The 22,229-nt window shown below is 38.4% G+C and overlaps 2 protein-coding genes across 3 annotated transcripts in view; one reads left to right on the plus strand and one right to left on the minus strand.

Annotated features, from left to right (window-relative positions):
* LOC126210534 (UDP-glucosyltransferase 2-like) overlaps positions 1-22,229 on the minus strand; it is a 706,192-nt gene that overhangs the window by 423,358 nt on the left and 260,605 nt on the right. The gene's annotated exons all lie outside the window — the stretch shown is intronic.
* LOC126210538 (speckle-type POZ protein-like) overlaps positions 6,022-22,229 on the plus strand; it is a 94,372-nt gene continuing 78,164 nt past the window's right edge. Inside the window, exon 1 of one of the 2 annotated variants that reach the window (XM_049939790.1) lies at positions 6,022-6,293. In XM_049939790.1, the coding sequence (XP_049795747.1) occupies positions 6,258-6,293 (36 nt within the window). In that variant the 5' untranslated portion in view covers positions 6,022-6,257. The other variant, XM_049939791.1, reaches the window with a different exon arrangement.

The following is a 22,229-nucleotide window of genomic DNA, read 5'->3' on the forward strand; positions in this document are numbered from 1 at the left end:
CCACTAAATTTCTCCAGTGTCTTCCTATTATTTGACCTGATGGGCATCCCAAACAATTTATCAATACTAAAGACTAGAGTGTACAAGTATTTTATATTTGGTCTCCTTCATAGATGCGCTACGTTTCCCTAAAACTCTCGCAATAAAGCAAAGTTGACCATTCGCCTTCCTAATATTATCCTTACGAGTTCATTCCATTTCATATTGCTTTGGAGCGCTATGCATAGGTATTTAATTGGCATGACTGTGTCAAAAAACACATCTCTAATACTCTGTTTGAACATTGCAGGATTATTTTTCCTACTCATCCACATTAACTTACATTGCTCTACATTTAGAACAAGCTACCAGTCATCACACCAAACAGAAATTTTCTTTAACTCATCCCCTGTCTTACTATAGCCATCTACTGATGGTAATTTCTCATACAAGACAACGTCATCAGCAAACAGACGCAGATTGCTGCCCAACCTATTTGTCAGATACTTTATGTATACAGAGAGCAAGAGTGGTCCTATCACACATCCCTGTGGCATTAGCGACGAGGCTCTGTCTCTGGTGAACACTAGCCATCAAGGACAACATACTTACACAACATTTGGGTAGCTTCTCATTAAGTAATTTTCTGGATACATACGTAAATATCTAGTATGTTGGAAGGTTCTGATCTTCAAAGAAAGAAAGGCAGCAATATTTAGCAGAATTAGAATGAATGTACCAACTGATGCTTTAATTCATCTGCTAGAATGGCTACAGCCAATGAAGACTGGCCATCATATCCCGTCCCATCAAAACATTCTGTAATACATTTCAAATGGTGGCGTCCACACCAGCCATTCTACGATGTCACGTCACATCATGTCACCATCCAGGTTATTCATGAAGAATGTTTTGATGGTCAATGTCATCTGTCCAATTTTGACCCCAAAGCTACTTCCTCTTCATACATGGCGATACTCTAACCCTCTCTATTTTGTTTTGTCATGCACACTTTGTTTCGCTTGTGTTAGATCATTGTTTTAGTGGTTATCAGTTGTTATTATCTGTCTTTGTTATTTGTTCATTGTTATTGTTTTGTTATTTTTTACAGTTTTGTTATAAATTGTTTGTTTTTGTTATTCATTTGGTTGATTTGAATAATGAATGATGAAATCTTAATCGAAGCAGTGAGGCAACAGCCTGAATTATAAGACATGAACCACAGCAGATATTCAAACACTGTCTGAAAAGAAGCCTTGTAGACTAAAATACGACGGCGGCTGGAGTACCAGGTAAGAGAAAGTGAAACAAATTTATTATAAAATTCCTTTAAAAGAAATAATTTGGGCTAGACATCAATGATTCCGAATTAAACTTCCTCACATGGCTCCTCCCATGGAAGCACTTCATGTGGACTGTTGAAAAAGTCTGTAAATATTGTTCTTACAACGAATGTGAAGTTTGTGGCATAGCCATCTTGCCTATTGAGAGTATTTATATCATCAGCGTGTCTGAAGCATTGTTGGCCGCTCAAGCACAACATGGACTTTTATTTAACTGTTCAAGAGTGTACATAACCACAGAGATTCTGTCTACATTTTGTGGCATAGCATGAGTTCTTTGAAAATATTTTCGAAATTTTCTGCCTTTTCTGTCCATAGGCATTCTCCGTAACTCTCCTTACCCTGGGACGCTAAGCATTGAAATTTCTTTTCTCAGTATTGTTTCTTATTTGAGATTTAAGGAGTGGATGTAGGAGATAAGTATTAAGAGGAAGGACCTGTCCCCTACAACTACATGTGGTGCTCACATGTCAGTCCCTGGCAGATTTTTCTCCTTGGGGATTTTCAGTTTGCTTCCAGTACTTTTCCTATATTTGAATGTGCAAAGATACCTCCATCATTGTTTTTGCTGTAGGATCCTATGTCAACTGCAGTGAACGTGTACTGTACATCTATCAGTGCTAGCAAAAATGTTTGTTTATAGTTATAGATCTGCAAACTACTCTGTGGTGATGCTACAGTTTGTACATGTTTGCCATCAGAGGCACATCTGCCAGATTTGTTCTGTAATTTACTTCCTGTCTTCCTCACTTGACATGAGCATTGCTTCAGTCATCATAATAGTAATTATTGCTTGGCAAACTTCTTTGATGACACTGTGCACTGTCCAAGGTAGGCACTGATAGAAATAGTTGAGGAAGAATCACCTGTAGCAAGGTACCTGAAATTTTTAAGAAGTACCGGCCGAAGTGGCCGAGCGGTTCTAGGCGTTACAGTCTGGAACCGCGCGACCGCTACGGTCGCAGGTTCGAATCCTGCCTCGGGCATGGATGTGTGTGATGTCCTTAGGTTAATTAGGTTTAAGTAGTTCTAAGTTCTAGGGGACTGATGACCGCAGCAGTTAAGTCCCGTAGTGCTCAGAGCCATTTGAACCATTTTTTAAGAAGTGGTGTTAAGATATGCTATTTATAAACATGGAATCTTACAAAAAATATTTAGAAATACTTAACTGTTTGGATTACATATGTAGAAAATTGCTGTGGATTTAAGTAGCCTTCATTTTCTCACGTTACACAGACAACGTCGTTAAATGAGAGGAAATATAATAAAATATTTCTTTTTATTTTGTTGTCATAATGTGGTGGGCTTTTCTCAAAATAATTGATAATTTGGTTTTTGGTTTTGATTTTTGAATTTAAATCAAAATCCTTTTTGGAAAATTGGTTGTTTAATAAAAGTTAATCCTGAGTAAAATTATTAATTACATTAATAACTGTAAGACACTCTGATATTGAAACACGTTACATTTAAGGTGAAAAATGAAATAAACTTTTTTTAAATATTTTTGTCTCGGCTAAACGTTTCTCCTCAAGCATGCGACCTTTGCTTATTATTTGCATTTGCCCACACACGCGCGAGAGAATATGTCTTACCACTTTTTTATAATGCATTGTAGTCCGAGTCATGGCTCTGGATCTCGGCTGTTGAACTGAAAATGAAAATCTTAAAACTACCTCTTCTGCTGCCACGTTTGTCAGCTGTGGAAAAACTAATTATTATAATTTACGTGGGCGAATTCTTCGATTCCGCTAATTTTATAAATTTAGATTACCACGTAATGGCGTCTATGCTGCAGCGGCGGCTGCAATTGTTGTGCTGAAAATTACTTGAAATACAGGTATTTAAAGGAAGTGGACACGAGATAGGAATCACCTCTTACAAATAAAAATGAATATTACCATGAAACTAATATATTATCAAATTAAGATTACAACTGATCTTACATTCAACAGCACTCGCCAAAATGTCCGACTTCTCGCACCGAAGACAAGAGAGAGAGTGTACAGATAAAAGAAGACAACTGAACAGTCCTTTTTCATTTACATTGTCCATTATTGTCAGAATGCATCCTTTTTATTCTTTGCACTTGAAAGTCTAACATAATTTTATATAATAATAATAATAAATGAGAAAAATTATCTATCGCCTGTGCGGTCAATATTCACGAACAATACAATATTTAATATCGAGATAAAATCTCTCGTCCAATTTATTTGTTTTTTTAAATATCATGTTCGAGTTTTTTGCAATATTTCCACTGGGGATGGCACAACTTCCAGTGTATTATAGTTTCCTATGTATATTGCAATTTTGAAAAGTATGTGAGACAAAATTGTCTTTTTTTTCCTTTAGTGTACAATTAGCATACCATATCAACTGATTCAAATTATCATTGATACTAACATAACTGATAATCTACGCTACTCACAGTTCAATAATTATCATAAGTTCATTATAGTAATTGGTTCCAAGAAACAATTTTTCCATCCCTTAGACTTGGTGTGTACTTATTTGTAAATAAAACTACGATTCTTTGCTTTTATTTGAGGTTCTGCATGCAAACTGAGGTGGGCTTCACTAAGGGACCAATATAGAAAAATACTAATCAAAATACCAAAAATTGGACAGGTAACAACCAATAAAAGAGAGTGGAAGTGTGAGAACACCATGAGCTTTTTAGAGCCATACTTCGGGGAGAGAGATAATATCTCAAATTTATTTCAAACTAATACAGATGATGAACCATTCTCTCTAGAAGAAGAAGATGAAAAATTGTCTATGTCGTCTCCTGGCATGACCAGTTCTTAGTTCAAAATTTCAACTCCCCAATGAAAGTTTGTTATGAAATTTCCCATCTGGCGTCAAGATGTGATCCAGGTGAATCAGAGCATTGTTTATACAACACAGTATTTACAAGACGCCAAACAAATGCGACAGAAGCTCCACCACATCCCATTCCCACAGTAGCAAGCCTGACCTCTTCAAAAACAGTGAGTTCTCTCCAGAAGTTATCAGGTGGTTGGTCAGCCCTTAAGAGTCAAACACAGTAGCCAGACACTGGACTGCAGTCTGCCACAACACTGAAAATCCCATCCCTGTTTCAGTGACTTGAGAGCCCTATAAACCTCATTCGAGTGCCTCTACCGGCCATGTAAGCTAGGGATTTAACCCTCTGAGAGTCGAATGGACTGTCCCGTTACTCCCAATGTCGTGTGAATTGGCCATTCCAGAACTCCTGAAGAAACGAACTGTAAGGTTCCCATGAATTCCCATGGCTGAAATGACGTTAGTTCAGACAAACAACCTCTGCACTTTTATCAAATCCAATACTCAGAATCACGTCCAATCATTACAAGAAGCGGATAGTGTTAGCTTATTAATGGAAGGAAGCCAGATGGCTTCTAGCCCTGCAAAGTTTATTGCAACGTTTATCAGCTGACCACAAAGCTACACAGTAGCAAACCTGTTTCTTAAGTAGCTCTCTGCATTGTGTGTTGCGCAGTTTTTCAACTACCAGTGGTCAATATGTGTTTTCACAATATTCTATGCCCTTGTGCAACTGTTGGTTGTCTGTCAAATCGTGTGGCTGGGTTACTGGAACAGTGCTGTGCACTTCATGCCTGGCTGAGAAATGTTGTCATGGAAGATCCATCTTCAACTATAGGACATATGCTTTCAACTATGGATAACGCATTTATTTTTGTATATCTGGAATTCATGTCGTATGTTTTACGTGTAGTACCTTTTTTCAAAGTGAAGTCCCTCTCCTTCACAAACAGAAATCAAAAGCAGAAAAAATGCTAAAAGATCTGTTTTCTGATTTGATGTTATTAAGAAGACTCCAATTTTGCTGTTAGACCATACAAATCCAAGGCACTTCGTTGGATAAAATACGATATACTTGGGTATTGCCGCACTGGAAATATTTGATAGAGTCAAAGGCAACACTAAAGAGAAATTGTTTTTACGAAAGTTGCTTAAATTTCTATGTACGGCTTTTATCACAGACCAAAAGACGGTTTAACTTCTCAGATCGCATTTTTCAAATAACTTCCATGTTGGAACGTAACGTAGCCCAATCCTACACTGTTAAAGCCTTGCTTCCTGTGTCGTAAAACGGTTTCTTGTGCTTCAAAGATTAATCAACTGTTGGCAGCTGGATCCGGAATTGAAAAATCATGTTACGCTGGATCATGATAAGCTTGGATTAGATGTATCTAAACTTTTTACTGTATATTGGAAGAAAGTTTTTATATATATGTGCAGCAAAAACTCCTAATTACCCAAATTTGCAAAAAGTAATTTTGCTTCTCCTCTGTCTTCCCTTTTCCAATGCGTCGGTGGAACGAGTGTCTAGTACCATTAAAAATTTGTAAACGGCTCGTAGGTAAAAGTGAGAACTGGAACAATAGCAGCACTGAAGGCTGTAAAAGAGGGGATAGAAGACGAAGGAAGATGTGTTTCTTTCGAATCGAGGGGTTGAATGATGAGAAGCGGTGTTTTAGGTAAGTAAAATGTTCAGTTGTTAATTTTCCATGTATTCTATGGTCATTTTGCTTGTATGTACGCATTTCTGCAACTATTTTTGAAATGGAGGGTATTTTGTGGTAAAATCGGGTAAGTTTTCCATGCTGGGTGGATAATTTAAGTGTTAGGCATTGGCAACACTGCGTGACGGGGCTGTCCCGTGAAGCCTCGTAAGAACTGGCACTCGTACAGTTACGGTTCTGTCTGAGTGCGGTGATACGTTCGTTAGTGTGGTTACCAAATTAGTTCGTAACTATTGGTAGAAATATTAGTCGGATAACTCCTTCGCCTTGCCGAGTAACACAGTATTCTACCGATAATTTTTAATCTGCTTTTGCATCGACGGTTGCTAAAGGGATAGCCGTGACCTTTTCGCACTTGCAGCAAACTAGAACAGCCGCGTACAGTATGGGAAACACCGAATCAACTCTAGAAGCGCAGCCGGTAAGTTGTGTTTACAGTCATCGTATTTAAATCTGTACGCCAACTCCCTTCAAGGCGTGCCGTGACAACTGGAGTCAGCTTTCTAAAAACAACTGCTTCACCTGCCTTTGCGATACTGACGTTTTCATATTCCTGTGTAAACAATGGGGGAGGCTGCACCAGGACCAATGACATACTTCCGTATTTCGTTCAGTAGTTTCAGTGGTCAGCGTGAGGTATGACAGGAAAGAAAGGAGGTGTATCATCTGTTGGTTCTGCACACCCAACGACTGATCAAAGGACGCTGGACACAGGTGAGACGACGTGTTTCAAAGCAAGAGATTCTCAATTTAGTATACCATAACCTCCGAAATCGTTACGCCTTAATAAGAAAGAGGCACAAGCAATATTAATTTAACTGCAATTTGTTTCACTCAATTTAAGTTGTGCTATTAGGCCTATCCTAGCAACAATCGTGTAGTTCGTGACATTTCGGGGAAAACCAGTCAAATGTTCGTGACAAGGAAGGTAATTAATGTCAGCTCTGCTGTTAGCCCCAACATAACCACAACTTCGTAACTGGTGAAATATTCGGAAACAAGTCATATCGTAAGGCATTTAATGTAATTGCTGCTCATGGTGAGAATGAGTTGTGAATAAACAAAAAGCAAACAATGAAACCATAAGAATATATATATTGTGCAGCAAATAGCAGAGAATAACAAAACAAACATACATTTGTTTTTCAGATATGACTTATCATTGACTTCTATAGTACAGAATAACAGAACAAACAATAATTAATTAATTATAGTGTGTACATACATTTGTTCTGAAAATCCATGTACTCTGTAAAAACATTCTCTTAATAACATTTTTTAAGCTCATTTTTAAAAATGTAAAACTTTTCTATCATTTTGATGCTTAAGGGAAGAGCACTAAAAAGGGTTTTGGGGTGATATTTTGCACTTTTGTGATATTGGACTGTTGTGTGTTTCTTTGTGGAAATCATTCCTGTGTCTTGTTGGGTAGTCATGGCACTATTTAAAGAAGAAAATTGGGGGTGAGATTTGAAAAGGCAGATACTTTTGTAGATATATAAAGATGGGAGCGACATTTGATAGTTTGCAGGGCTCTCTTGGTGCAGCCCCTTTCATTATTCGTAATGCTCGTTTTTGAATAATGAATGACCGGTTTGCCAGACTTGAATTACCCCAAAATAAGACACCATACTGCAATAGACTATGTGTGGTGTCACCACCAGACACCACACTTGCTAGGTGGTAGCTTAAATCGGCCGCGGTCCATTAGTACATGTCGGACCCGCGTGTCGCCACTGTCAGGATCGCAGATCGAGCGCCACCACGCGGCAGGTCTCGAGAGACTGACTAGCACTCGCCCCAGTTGTACGACGACGTTGCTAGCGACTACACTGACGAAGCCTTTCTCTCATTTGCCGAGAGACAGTTAGAATAGCCTTCAGCTAAGTTAAGGGCTGCGACCTAGCAAGGCGCCATTTGTACCATTGCATGTATCTCAAGATGGTCTCACTTGTATCATCAAGAATGCTGTATACCAAAGGACGATATAAAAGTTAAGTGTTCTAGTAGCTACGTTCTTTTCTTTATCACATTCATTACGAATCCTGTTTCAGACTTAACGCCAGTCGGCGTGTGTGTACGTGTGCCCTTTCGGCTACCCGTCACTGTGGACTGGCTGCCTTGTCAGTCCACTACACTATGCATAAGAGCATAATAAGCACATATTATTGTTTTTTCACTGCAGCAGTTTTTCAGCATTCTGAGTATATTGCATAATTTAATTAGCTTTTTATTGAGCATTTCAATATGTTTATCCCACTTTGGATGCTCGTATAACCAGATACCTAAAAATTTTGCATTTGAAGTTTGTAAAATCTTCTGTTCACCAAGTTTCAAAACTATATTGGGATTTACTTTATTCGACATGTGGCTGAAATTCATCCATACTGTTTTTTTCTCATTTACAAATAAACAGTTATCTCTAAGCCATTTTCCTGCTGCTGCTTTTGTTATTTGTACTTTGTGTTGCAAGTCAGTCTCATTTTGAGCTTTAATAAAAAGACTTGCATCGTCCGCATACAATACAGCATTAGCAGTTAAGCAGTTTGGTAGTTCATTTATGAAGATCAAGAACAAGAGGGGTCCCAGCACAGAACCTTGTGGCACTCCATTACTAACTTTCTTATAATCTGGAAAGTAAGAGGTTCCTTCGTGAACTATTTCTGCGATCTAGTATCTGTCTGACAGGTATGATTTAAACCAGCTGTGAACAGTACCACGTACACCATAGCAATATAGCTTCTTAAGCAATAATTCATGATCAATAACATCAAATGCCTTTGATAAATCTAAAAACACCCCACAGTTTACTTCGTTATGATCTATAGAGATCCAGAGAAGTTTTAGGAAATTATATACAGCTGTTTTAGTTGACCAGTTTTTTCTGAAGCCATTTTGCTCACTGACTAATTTTCTACTTGTGTTCAGGAAAGCGGAGATTCTTTCGTGCATATTCTTTCAATAACTTTTGAGAAGCAGGATATCAAGGATATGGGTCATGAAGTTTTTTACATCATGAGGATCACCATTTTTATTTAATGGTTTGTTGTTGACAGCTTTAATTCTTTAGGGAAAGTGTCAGTGCTGAAAGAGGCGTTCATTATGTCTACAAGGGGATGAGCAATACTTATGCTGTGTTTAAGTATTTTATCTGGAATGCCATCAGTGGCACAAGACAATTTATTTTTTAGTTTGTTGATTGCATTCTGTACTTCTTGTACACTTACAGGGTATAGGAACATAGTTTTAGGATTTGTGGAGATGTTATGTTTAATCTTTGTTTGTCTTTGGGTTTTTATGAGGCTTTGTACAATACTTGCATAATGAAGGTTGAATATATTGGCAATACATAAAGGATCACTTATAGTTTTGTCCTCACTTTTAATAACAAAGCTGCTCTCCCTTACGTACTTCTGCCTACAGTTGTATTTATCACATTCCAAACTGATTTCATTTTCTTGTTACCCTTGCTTCTACTGATGTATGAGTCATTATGTAACTTTTTTGCTGCATTAATGACTTTCCTGTACAATTTTTCTGTAGCAGGTGACATACTGTTTCAGAGCTGGATTTAGCCTGGCTGATTTAAGCTTTCTAAGTCGCTCTCCAGATTTCCATTTCCCCTGTGTTACCCAAGTATTAGGCTTGCTTTTTATTTTAATTTTGTTAAGAGGGAATACAATTTCATAGCTATGTTTATAACAAGTTAAAAATGACTGAAATTTCATATCTACGGTGTAGAGTTTGTCTAAATCCCAGCCTGAGTTTTTTAATAAATAATTAAAAAAACCTAATATTGTCCTCATTGATATATCTTCTGTAGATATATTTCTCATGTATTCTAGAATTTGTGCCCAGTACATTTATAGAGAGTTTTATAGCTTTGTGGTCCGAGAACCCTGTCTCAGTTACTTCAATAATATGATCTAGCTTTTGCAAGTCAAAATATATTTGATCTATTATTGTTTCAGAGTGTTTTCCATATCTAGTGCATTCATGGACAGATGGTGCTAAATTTTGTGAATATAACAAATTTAGTTTTGATACTTTTTGACAAAAAAATGGTTCAAATGGCTCTGAGCACTATGGGACTTAACTGCTGAGGTCATCAGTACCCTAGAACGTAGAACTACTTAAACCTAACTAACCTAAGGACATCACACACACCCATGCCCGAGGCAGGATTTGAACCTGCGATGGTAGCGGTCTCGCGGTTCCAGACTGTAGCGCCTAGAACCGCTCGGCCACACTGGGCGGCCGATACTTTTTGACAATTCATTTCAAAGTTGACATTGAAATCACCAAGTACAGTAATGCTCTCTGTAAAATGTCTTAATTCACTAAAAAGTCTTTAAACACTGTCTAAAAATGTCCTAAAGTTCCCTGATGGGGAACGGTATATGCACACGATAATTATTTTGGGTTCTATAAGTTTGCACATACTGTATTCAAACTCTTTATCAATGTGTCTTATCTTACGGAGTTTAATTTCTTTGCATTCAATTCCTTGCTTCACATATATACATGTTCCCACCCCTTTAAAATTCTCACTACAAGAGCTACTGATCATTTCGAATCCTGTTATTCTGGCTGTACAAGCTTGGTTTTCTTTTAGCCAGTGCTCACTTATACATAAAACTAAAATATCCTTTAATTTATCCATCAAAAGCACATAAAGTTCAGCAATCTTACTAATTAGACCCTGGACATTTTGATATACTATAGCTAATGATATGTTGTCTTTCGAATCCCTCACACTGCTCACCTCGTTGTTTGGTTGCTGCCTGTCTTGAATAAAAAGTCCTTCAGATGGCCTGGTGGAGACACTCTTCTTTTGCTCAAGGGACGGGTGGTTTCTAAAGCTTCTGGAGGTGTAGTAGATACTGTTGTTGCTGATACCGCTGGTATAGCCTGTTCTGTTTCGGATGACAATTTTTGTGTTGCAGAAGATACTGTGGACTGGTCTATCAGAGGCAGAACAGCAAAAGTTTCACTGTTTATGCATCTGTTTAATGAGTGAAGTAAACCTGTTTCGTTCAGTTTTGGTTTTGTTTCCTTTAAACAAAGTCCAACAGGTAACTGTAAAATGTTTGCACTGCCTTATCCCATGCAGAGATCGTTTGACGGCAGCCTGTGTGCTGTCTGTGTTATTGATATAAGCATCTGCTATAGCAGCCTTGAAAGTGAGTTCATGGTCAACAGTAAGATGTTGAAAAGCAACATCTTTGAGGTACTTGGGCGACCGGAAACAGTGCGAAATAATTATTGCGATTGGCAAAATGTACTCTTTCATAATGTCAAGTACGACTGCTTTCATTCACTGAGGTACAACACAAAAATGTTGCAAACTGTTTTTGTAGCTCCAAACACGTCTAAAGGCTCCAAGAGAGTCAACAGAAGCGTCCGATTTCACCTGTCTGCTTTGACCTGTGACGTAATGCTGTTGTGATGTGTGACGTCACTATGGCCTAATGTGTTTGAGTTGGTTGTGTATGTAGATATGTTGTATCTGGTGATGGAGGTGGATGTGCTGAGTTTATTTAACTTGTGGTATTGGGTTCATTTGATTTTTGCTTTAATGTTTGTTTTTATTTTATTCTATAGTAATTGCTATGTTTTTCCTGTTTTATATTAGTGGTAGGTCAGTTGTGTTTTAATTCATCTAGTTAATACGGGGTATTTGGAGTTCTGTTTCCACATTTGGGAGTTGTGAGTGTTGGTTATATGGTAATGATAGTTGTGGTTTAGCTATACACGAACATATCAGAATGATATACGAATCGTCACCGCAATACAAAATCAGTAGCTCAAATATACGCACACGCGGAATACATAAGTATGCTTCAGAACATGACAGGTGATTGGTTGTGCCCTTGATAAAGGAACCACCTCAGAATTTGCTTGGAGGAGCGTAGCAAACCAAGGGAAATGTCCGATTCGTCCAGGTTTGTTTTGTATAGCAAAATGTTGTAATTTAAATTTTTTGATAACATCTGTTTTAGGATGGTGTGATTTTATTGTTATTATTTAGCATTTCCTCCCCCTAAGCTACTTATTTTCTGCTGCTGTCCCGTAAGTTGCATTTTATTTATGGTGTGAGACGATATTGTCATTTTTATTTTTGTTCGTGTTTTTCGGCGTGTGTATCAAGGAGCACTAGAAAGACAGGTGCGGGAGCATTATCGTGACATCAGCGACTCAGGCCACAGTGTGCTTGTGTGTGTCGTGTTAGCAGTTGAGTGTGTTTGTGAGTGTCATGTGAGCCAAGTACTGTAGTGTAAGTTATTTTCAACCACATCTTTTTTAATGTGTATACTGAAATCATTCAACGTGTATATAATTTTTTGGTAATGAAATAAGTGTATATGAGAGTATAATAATCAGAAGTGTGCATAACCTCAACCATGTAGATTTTACTTGACCATCCAATTTCTTTCAGTGCGAGTTGTAAAATAAGTACATTGTATTGTGCAAGCCACTAATATAGTGACTGTCAAAGTGTGCACATGGTTCAACAGGTTTTCGTGATTTTATACAGATGTGTTTATAAGTAAATACTTACATCAAGAAGGTATGTAACATCAAAGTTTAGTGTAGAGTGCTCCAGTTGCAGTACATGTTATTATTAGTAAACTGTAGTGTTACAAATTAATTGTGGCAGGTACTTCCAAACCATAAATTCTTTTTTTAATTTTGTTTACAGATTTTGTGAAACACTGAAATGCCCCGCAAGTGCAGTGTATTTGAATACAGATCAAATTACAAATTGGAAACTGGGAAACCAACAATATTTTCACTGCCATCCGATGAAAATCGCCGTAATTTGTGGCTTCGTCACATCCCAGCTGGTTCTTCAAAACTAAAACAACCAGGTGTATTTCGACGAATCGTACATAATTCGAGTAGACAGAATTATGGACAAAGGTGAACTAAAAGTGTTATCACGAATAATCCCTAAACTAACAGAAGATGTCATGCCAACTTAATTTCCAAAGACGCCATCCTATTGTTCTGAAACAGTCAGAAAAACAAAACACCTTTCCGATGTAGAAGACAACGTGCGAAAAGCCATTCCAGATAGTATAGATTCCAATAAGAACTCTTGCGCAGGAAACACTAAAAAGTGTAAATGACATAAGTTCACTTCTAGACACCAGAAAAATTAGTAGTAGTAAGTGGTCAGTCTGTCCCATCAAATGTTGCTCTTTCTCCAAAGACATTTCAATCCCTGATTTTTAACCATACAGTCCTCTCTTGAAAGTAGTTTCATATTTATTTGACAAACATGGATTTGATTAATTTCTGCCAGGGAAATTTCAATCTCATAGTTTTGAAAGTTGATTTGAGTCATACCATCAACAGAGTGATGCCAATTATTACATAAGTTACATTCAGGTATTAGAAAATGAAAGAAAGCTTCGATTTAATAATGATGTACTGTTTGCTACTCATAATGACACTGTACAACTGAAAACTTTAATTCCTATTCAGCAGAGCAAAGATCGGATTGTTTATATACATATGTTTGCAGATATAGTAAATGAGAGTTTCAAAATAGAGGAAATTGGTTGTGACGCTATACCTATAGTGACCCACATAGGAGGTTATATGCTTAAAAAAGTCTTAGAGAAATCAAAATGTGAATTAAACAGAGGTAGACTAATTTTGCCCTCTGAGGAAGTGGTATTTACTGTGGCTCTGGCATGGCACACAGTTTCTTCACTTCTGAAAAAGTAGCATTTCATGACATGGGGAAACAGCTTTCAGTTGCACGTAATATTAGTTACAGAAGAGTGGTCTCTAAGGTCATTGATGCTAGATGCAAATGTGTGTTGCATAACACCCTGTTAAACAAATTAGAGAGTATTTCCCTGTGTACAAACAAGATTCTTCTTAATAATTTTGACAGGCTTTATAATGATAAAAGAATATATTTAAATTATAGTTCCAGAAAAATTGGATAATTTAAGTCTGTTCTACTCGCATAATACAGAACTGTGTAACACATAAATGTGGTCACTGCATTGTAAATAAATATAATTGTGTATTATTTTTGTGTTTTAATATGTATTTATAATGAGCCCAGATTGTGACTTTCCATTTACTGATGATTTATTTTAAAGGTAGGTGTGTGTGTGTGTGTGGGGGGGGGGGTAATATTTTTGTTTTTATTGCGATGGAGTTCCAGCTGTGCACTGTGCAACAGATACAATCATTTGGACTTTCTTGAATACTTCTGCTCCTGTGCCTTACAGAGAATGTAGAACATCTAAAACCCTATGTACTCCTTTAGTGATGAATAGATTCATTATAAATATAGTACACTGGAGTAACCTCTGGTACGGGCTATTACTCTAAGAAAGGTCAATACTGTGTGCATTAAAATAATTTGCAAATTTCCTACAAGATAAAACTGAGAGAATTAATGGTCCTGCTGTTGATTTTGAAAGCTTCTTCAATTAGTTTCACCTTCATTCCGGTGTACATGTCAGCAACTACTGTAAGTGGTTTTTATTGTCTCAGCAGTTTACTTGATTATGCATCATAAGCCTTAAAATTTTTACCAAGGTGAGTGGATAGCTGATATCCTGAAGCAATAGTATGTTTATTGAATTTCTCTTCTCTAATTTGTGAACAAGCAGTAACTTCGTCAGATGTCCTGCAATTATTGTAAAGGAGTTAACTACCAACCTCAGCCACAATTTGATCTTCTATATGCAGGGCAGAAGTGTTGAAAATGAAGGGTACTACAGAATTTTAGTTGCTTGTTGTTTAGTTTTGTAAATCTGGAAAGTAAGCTAAACCTCCAGATTTACATAAGGAATTATAAAATCCCTGCAAGCCAATTTGTTTTCATATTAATCAGCTCTGAATGACAAATGTGGCCTCAGAGGCATGATGCCTTGCTTCATCCCAGTAGCTCTAGTTCATGTGCCTGAAGCAGCAAATGAAGAATGGATGTATTACTGTGCTGACCTACTTCTTTGATGATTGGTATAATATTTCCTTTATCAGAATTGGTGACTCCTCCCTTGTTGGTTTATAAATTCTGATTTATACTGACCATTTTTTTTCTGTTTTTTGTTTATGATTAAATGATAAAGTTCAGATGTCTCATGGAGATGTAATTTGATTCATATTTACATCAGGTAGCTAATCTTCAATGTAAAATAGGTGAATGGTGTTTTCTGTGAGAATTCTGTCGGTGATGTGCATACGTTTTGATTTTAAAAATTCAGAATTCCATAGACCTATGAGTAATTTCTTGTGTGTGTGTGTGTGTGTGTGTGTGTGTGTGTGTGTGTGTGTGTGTGTTTGTTTTGACAGGTGACATCATTACCACCATATTGTATCATTTCTGCTGTATTGATAACTTTGTGTCAAAGCAGACAGGTGGAATCGGTCGTTTCTGTGATGTCCTAAAGGGAGTCTCCATAAATGTTCACTATTTTGTATTTTTTCGTCTTGTTCATTAACTTAAGTTTAGTAATAAATGTCATTAAATTCTGAATTATGCACATATTTTCGACATCAACTAGGTTTTTACCTTTTCTATTGCTCTTTGTCTCCTTTTAACAGTGTCACTTGAACCATAGGTATAGTTAAATTGGAACTAGGTTCAGAATGAAACATTGTGGTGAAATCACATGTTGTGCTAGTCACCAATGTGCTAAGTTATTTATTTTTATTGATCAAAGGATCATCTCAGAATGATGTTTATCATTACAATACAAAAGAAATAGCTCAAAATATACACACACTTGGAATACATTTGTATACCTGAGAACCTGACAGGTGGTTGGCTGTAGCCTTGATCAAGGAACTAACTCAGCATTTGCTTGGAGTAACTTAATAAAACCACAGAAATCCGAAATCAGTATGACACGACAGAGCAAACTCCATCTTTATGAATCTGAAGTCAGTGTCTTAACAGCTGCACCACCTAATTCGGTTGGTCTCTAATGTACGGGCCTCTTAGATTCATATACTTAGTTTCAGATGACCTGTAATGCATAAAATAGCCTTTTTCTTCATTGCTGCACATGCCAAGAATCCCCATTGATCCCAGACCATGCAATGCTGCTAAGCCCCTTGCACTAACTCCCATTTGTTTGGAAATGCTTCATGCATCGTTGAGTAACCTTTCCTCAGTCCACCTGAAAAACTAGTCACTGTCCCCCATGTTGAAATCTTGTGAATGTTAAGACATTATTGTCATACACTTTACGTCTTGACTCATGATTCTTTTGTGAAGTAGTGAACTGTTCTGTACTGAAAAGTGACAGGGTGCTGTAGTTACCCCTGTCATTATTACTCACTGCTGTGAGTCCTGTAAGTAGGCTTTAGTTATGTACTGTGCATTACTCACAAAGAATGTCTCAGTTGCCTTTTTAAATATATGCATTTTAGTAATATCTTTAATTTTCTTGGGTAGTTGATTGTCCAGTTTTATTTTCTGATGTTCCATTATTATGTGCAGAACTACTAGTGAAATATTCAGTACAGTGTTCCTGATATTTACCACAGATTGGTAGATGCACTCACGTGATGTAGTAAGGATGTCCAGTTTTTTAAACAGCTCTTTACAATGAGCCTGACTACTACTTCAAGGTGTTATACTTGCAACCACTTTCTGCAGTTTAAAAATTGTTCATTTTGTTCCTTCAATCCCCAAAAAGGAGTCCCATAGTTAAAAATTTTGTGTACCTAGGCATTGCATGTCACCCCAAGACAGTAGCTGCTACAGACTGATGCTAAAACCTAAGAGCAGAAAGTGCCAATGACATTCTTTTTGCCACTAGCTTTGTATCTTCACTTCTTGTTAATTAACTGTTGATATTCGTCCCTAAAGTTTTGCATTTGCTACACAATCTACAGATTTATCACCTATGCTTAATGTGACAGTTTCACCCCTTTCCTGTTGAAATGTATACTTTTTGTTTTCTTTGTTTTGTGTTGATTAATTACATCTTGTCCACTTGTAAAATCCTTGAGGGTTTTATTTGCTTTTTCTATCAGAATTCTGGTGCTTTACCAATGACTGTAATGTTTTGTCATCAGTAAAGATAATGTTCTCTCCATACCTCATGCTGTGTGGAAAGTCATTGATCCTGAGGAACACATATGTTTAATTTTCGTCTGGCAATGGGGCCCCCCCCATGAACCATGGACCTTGCCGTTGGTGGGGAGGCTTGCGTGCCTCAGCGATACAGATAGCCGTACCGTAGGTACAACCACAACGGAGGGGTATCTGTTGAGAGGCCAGACAAACGTGTGGTTCCTGAAGAGGGGCAGCAGCCTTTTCAGTAGTTGCAAGGGCAACAGTCTGGATGATTGACTGATCTGGCCTTGTAACAATAACCAAAACAGCCTTGCTGTGCTGGTACTGCGAACGGCTGAAAGCAAGGGGAAACTACGGCCGTAATTTTTCCCGAGGGCATGCAGCTTTACTGTATGATTAAATGATGATGGCGTCCTCTTGGGTAAAATATTCCGGAGGTAAAATAGTCCCCCATTCGGATCTCCGGGCGGGGACTACTCAAGAGGATGTCGTTATCAGGAGAAAGAAAACTGGCGTTCTACGGATCGGAGCGTGGAATGTCAGGTCCCTTAATCGGGCAGGTAGGTTAGAAAATTTGAAAAGGGAAATGGATAGGTTAAAGTTAGATATAGTGGGAATTAGTGAAGTTCGGTGGCGGGAGGAACAAGACTTCTGGTCAGGTGACTACAGGGTTATAAACACAAAGTCAAATAGGGGTAATGCAAGAGTAGGTTTAATAATGAATAGGAAAATAGCAACGCGGGTAAGCTACTACAAACAGCTTAGTGAACGCATTATTGTGGCCAAGATAGATACGAAGCCCACACCTACTACAGTAGTACAAGTTTATATGCCAACTAGCTCTGCAGATGATGAAGAAATTGAAGAAATGTATGATGAAATAAAAGAAATTATTCAGATAGTGAAGGGAGACGAAAATTTAATAGTCATGGGTGACTGGAATTCGAGTGTAGGAAAAGGGAGAGAAGGAAACGTAGTAGGTGAATATGGATTGGGGCTAAGAAATGAAAGAGGAAGCCGCCTGGTAGAATTTTGCACAGAGCACAACTTAATCATAGCTAACACTTGGTTTAAGAATCATGATAGAAGGTTGTATACATGGAAGAACCCTGGAGATACTAAAAGGTATCAGATAGATTATATACTGGTAAGACAGAGATTTAGGAACCAGGTTTTAAATTGTAAGACATTTCCTGGGGCAGATGCGGACTCTGACCACAATCTATTGGTTATGACCTGTAGATTAAAACTGAAGAAACTGCAAAAAGGTGGGAATTTAAGGAGATGGGACCTGGATAAACTGAAAGAACCAGAGGTTGTACAGAGTTTCAGGGAGAGCATAAGGGAACAATTGACAGGAATGGGGGAAAGAAATACAGTAGAAGAAGAATGGGTAGCTTTGAGGGATGAAGTAGTGAAGGCAGCAGAGGATAAAGTAGGTAAAAAGACGAGGGCTAGTAGAAATCCTTGGGTAACAGAAGAAATATTGAGTTTAATTGATGAAAGGAGAAAATATAAAAATGCAGTAAATGAAGCAGGCAAAAAGGAATACAAATGTCTCAAAAATGAGATTGACAGGAAGTGCAAAATGGCTAAGCAGGGATGGCTAGAGGACAAATGTAAGGATGTAGAGGCTTATCTCACTAGGGGTAAGATAGATACTGCCTACAGGAAAATTAAAGAGACCTTTGGAGATAAGAGAACCACTTCTATGAACATCAAGAGCTCAGATGGAAACCCAGTTCTAAGCAAAGAAGGGAAAGCAGAAAGGTGGAAGGAGTATATAGAGGGTCTATACAAGGGCGATGTACTTGAGGACAATATTATGGAAATGGAAGAGGATGTAGATGAAGATCAAATGGGAGATACTATACTGCGTGAAGTTTGACAGAGCACTGAAAGACCTGAGTCGAAACAAGGCCCCCGGAGTAGACAACATTCCATTGGAACTACTGACGGCCTTGGGAGAGCCAGTCCTGACAAAACTCTACCATCTGGTGAGCAAGATGTATGAAACAGGCGAAATACCCTCAGACTTCAAGAAGAATATAATAATTCCAATCCCAAAGAAAGCAGGTGTTGACAGATGTGAGAATTACCGAACAATCAGTTTAATAAGCCACAGCTGCAAAATACTAACACGAATTCTTTACAGACTAATGGAAAAACTGGTAGAAGCCGACCTCGGGGAAGATCAGTTTGGATTCCGTAGAAACACTGGAACACGTGAGGCAATACTGACCTTACGACTTATCTTAGAAGAAAGATTAAGGAAAGGCAAACCTACGTTTCTAGCATTTGTAGACTTAGAGAAAGCTTTTGACAATGTTGACTGGAATACTATCTTTCAAATTCTAAAGGTGGCAGGGGTAAAATACAGGGAGCGAAAGGCTATTTACAATTTGTACAGAAACCAGATGGCAGTTATAAGAGTCGAGGGACACGAAAGGGAAGCAGTGGTTGGGAAGGGAGTAAGACAGGGTTGTAGCCTCTCCCCGATGTTATTCAATCTGTATATTGAGCAAGCAGTGAAGGAAACAAAAGAAAAATTCGGAGTAGGTATTAAAATCCATGGAGAAGAAATAAAAACTTTGAGGTTCGCCGATGACATTGTAATTCTGTCAGAGACAGCAAAGGACTTGGAAGAGCAGTTGAACGGAATGGATGGTGTCTTGAAGGGAGGATATAAGATGAACATCAACGAAAGCAAAACGAGGATAATGGAATGTAGTCGAAGTAAGTCGGGTGATGTTGAGGGTATTAGATTAGGAAATGAGACACTTAAAGTAGTAAAGGAGTTTTGCTATTTGGGGAGCAAAATAACTGATGATGGTCGAAGTAGAGAGGATATAAAATGTAGACTGGCAATGGCAAGGAAAGCGTTTCTGAAGAAGAGAAATTTGTTAACATCGAGTATAGATTTAAGTGTCAGGAAGTCTTTTCTGAAAGTATTTGTATGGAGTGTAGCCATGTATGGAAGTGAAACATGGACGATAAATAGTTTGGACAAGAAGAGAATAGAAGCTTTCGAAATGTGGTGCTACAGAAGAATGCTGAAGATTAGATGGGTAGATCACATAACTAATGAGGAGGTACTGAATCGGATTGGGGAGAAGAGGAGTTTGTGGCACAACTTGACCAGAAGAAGGGATCGGTTGGTAGGACATGTTTTGAGGCATCAAGGGATCACCAATTTAGTATTGGAGGGCAGCGTGGAGGGTAAAAATCGTAGGGGGAGACCAAGAGATGCATACACTAAGCAGATTCAGAAGGATGTAGGTTGCAGTAGGTACTGGGAGATGAAGAAGCTTGCACAGGATAGAGTAGCATGGAGAGCTGCATCAAACCAGTCTCAGGACTGAAGACCACAACAACAACAACAATTGTTTCACTAAATATCTATCATCAGCAGATGTGCACACTATTTCCATCTAACAGAACACTCACATAAGACTTGTGATTGGCAAGCATTTGGAGCCAGTGCCGTCTCCTTCAGGCAAAAGGGTTGAAGGGGAAGGAATAAGGCTGAAGGAAAAGGACTCGAGAGGTTTAGGAAAAGGGGTAGATTTTGGGAAAGTCATCCAGAACTGCGGGGCAGGGGAGACTTACTGTATGGGATGAGAAGGAAAGGCTTATTGTTGGAGACTGCACCGGATGAGACTTCAAAACCTGAGAGCTTAAAGGTAAAAGACAGGGTAATATGCAAGACAGACATTACTACAAAAATATCATGCACAAGTTAATGAGAGTGAGAAGCTAAGTATATTGTATGTAACAGAGGTGGGAGGGGTGGTGAAAAATAGATGGGAAAGATGAAAGATTTAGAAAACTAAAACAGAGTGAACCAAAGAGTAGCAACAGTGAAGAATAGCTGAGACGGAAGAAATGAACATAAATTAAGGCCAGGTGGGTGGCGAGAACCAGGGATGTGTTGAGCTGGTTCCCAGCTGCGGAGTTCAGAGAAACTGGTGTTGGGGAAAGGATCCAGATGGTGCATGTGGTGAAACAGGTGCTGAGGTCATGTATTTCATGTTGTAGAGCATGCTCTGCAACAGGATATTGAGAGTTGCCAGAATATACCCTCTGCCTATGCTCATTCATCCTAATCGATAATTTGGTGGTAGTCATGCTGATGTAGAAGGCTGAAAAATGTTTACATAATATCTAGTATATGACGTGTCATTTTGCAGGTGGCTCTCCCTTTGATAGGATATGTTTTGCCAGTTACAGGGCTATTATGGGTGGTGGTAGGAGGGCATGTAGGTGAAGTCTTGCAGTGGGAACTGTCACAGGGATATGAGCCATAGGGCAGGGAGATGGGTGCAGAAGGAGCGTAGGGTCAGATAAGAATATTGCAGAGATTGAGAGGGCAGCAGAGAGCTATTGTAGGTGTGGTGGGCAAAATTTTAGACAGAATGGATCTCATTTCAGGGTATGATTTTTGGAAGTCGTGGCATTGTCGTAGTAGCTGATTAACACATTGCAGACCAGGACAATACTGAGTCACCAATGGTGTGCTCTGAAGCTATTTTGTGGAGGGCTCAGTCGTACCACGATCGAAGTGATGGCCCAGTAAATCTGCTTTTTAACTATGCTGGTGGGGTAATTACGTGCAGTGAAGACTGAGGTGAGATGGGTGGTGTGTTGCTGCAAAGAGTCTGCATCTGAACAAATATATTTGCCTCAGGTGACAAGGCTGTATTGGAGGGTGCAGTCCCCAACAATCAGTCTTTCCTTCTCATCCCGTACTGTAAGTCTCCCCTAACCCACAGTTCTGGGTGATTTTCCCAAAATCCACCCCTTTCCCTAGACCTCTCCAGTCCTTTTCCTTCGCCCCTCTTCCTTACCTTTCAACCTTTCTGCCTGAAGAAGGAGCCACTGGCTGTAAAAGCTTGCCTAATCATAAACTTCTATTATGTGTGTGTTCTGCACTGGCTTGGTGAGTAGACTTTTTATCCATCCAATTAAATAATTTTGTTGTTTAGTAGAATTTTATGGTCAGCAGTGTTACAAGCCTTAAACAGCTCCATGTATCACTGTCGTAAGTGCTGTAGTGGCCAATTGTGCCCTTCTCCCACATCGAAAACCAAACTCTACTTTTACGTTAGGTTATACTTACTCTTGCAACATAGTAGTCCGTCTTTCATAAGTAATTCAGTCATTTTTGGAAATAAAGAGGATAGTTGAACAAGGCTGTAGAGCAGTTGAGTCCCATAGTGCTCAGAGCCATTTTTTTGAACAAGGCTGTAGTTTTCAGTACTCTCTGCAGTACCCTCCTTTAGTAAGGACACAATT

This window comes from Schistocerca nitens, chromosome 10 (assembly GCF_023898315.1).
Source record: "Schistocerca nitens isolate TAMUIC-IGC-003100 chromosome 10, iqSchNite1.1, whole genome shotgun sequence".
NCBI lineage: Eukaryota > Metazoa > Arthropoda > Insecta > Orthoptera > Acrididae > Schistocerca > Schistocerca nitens.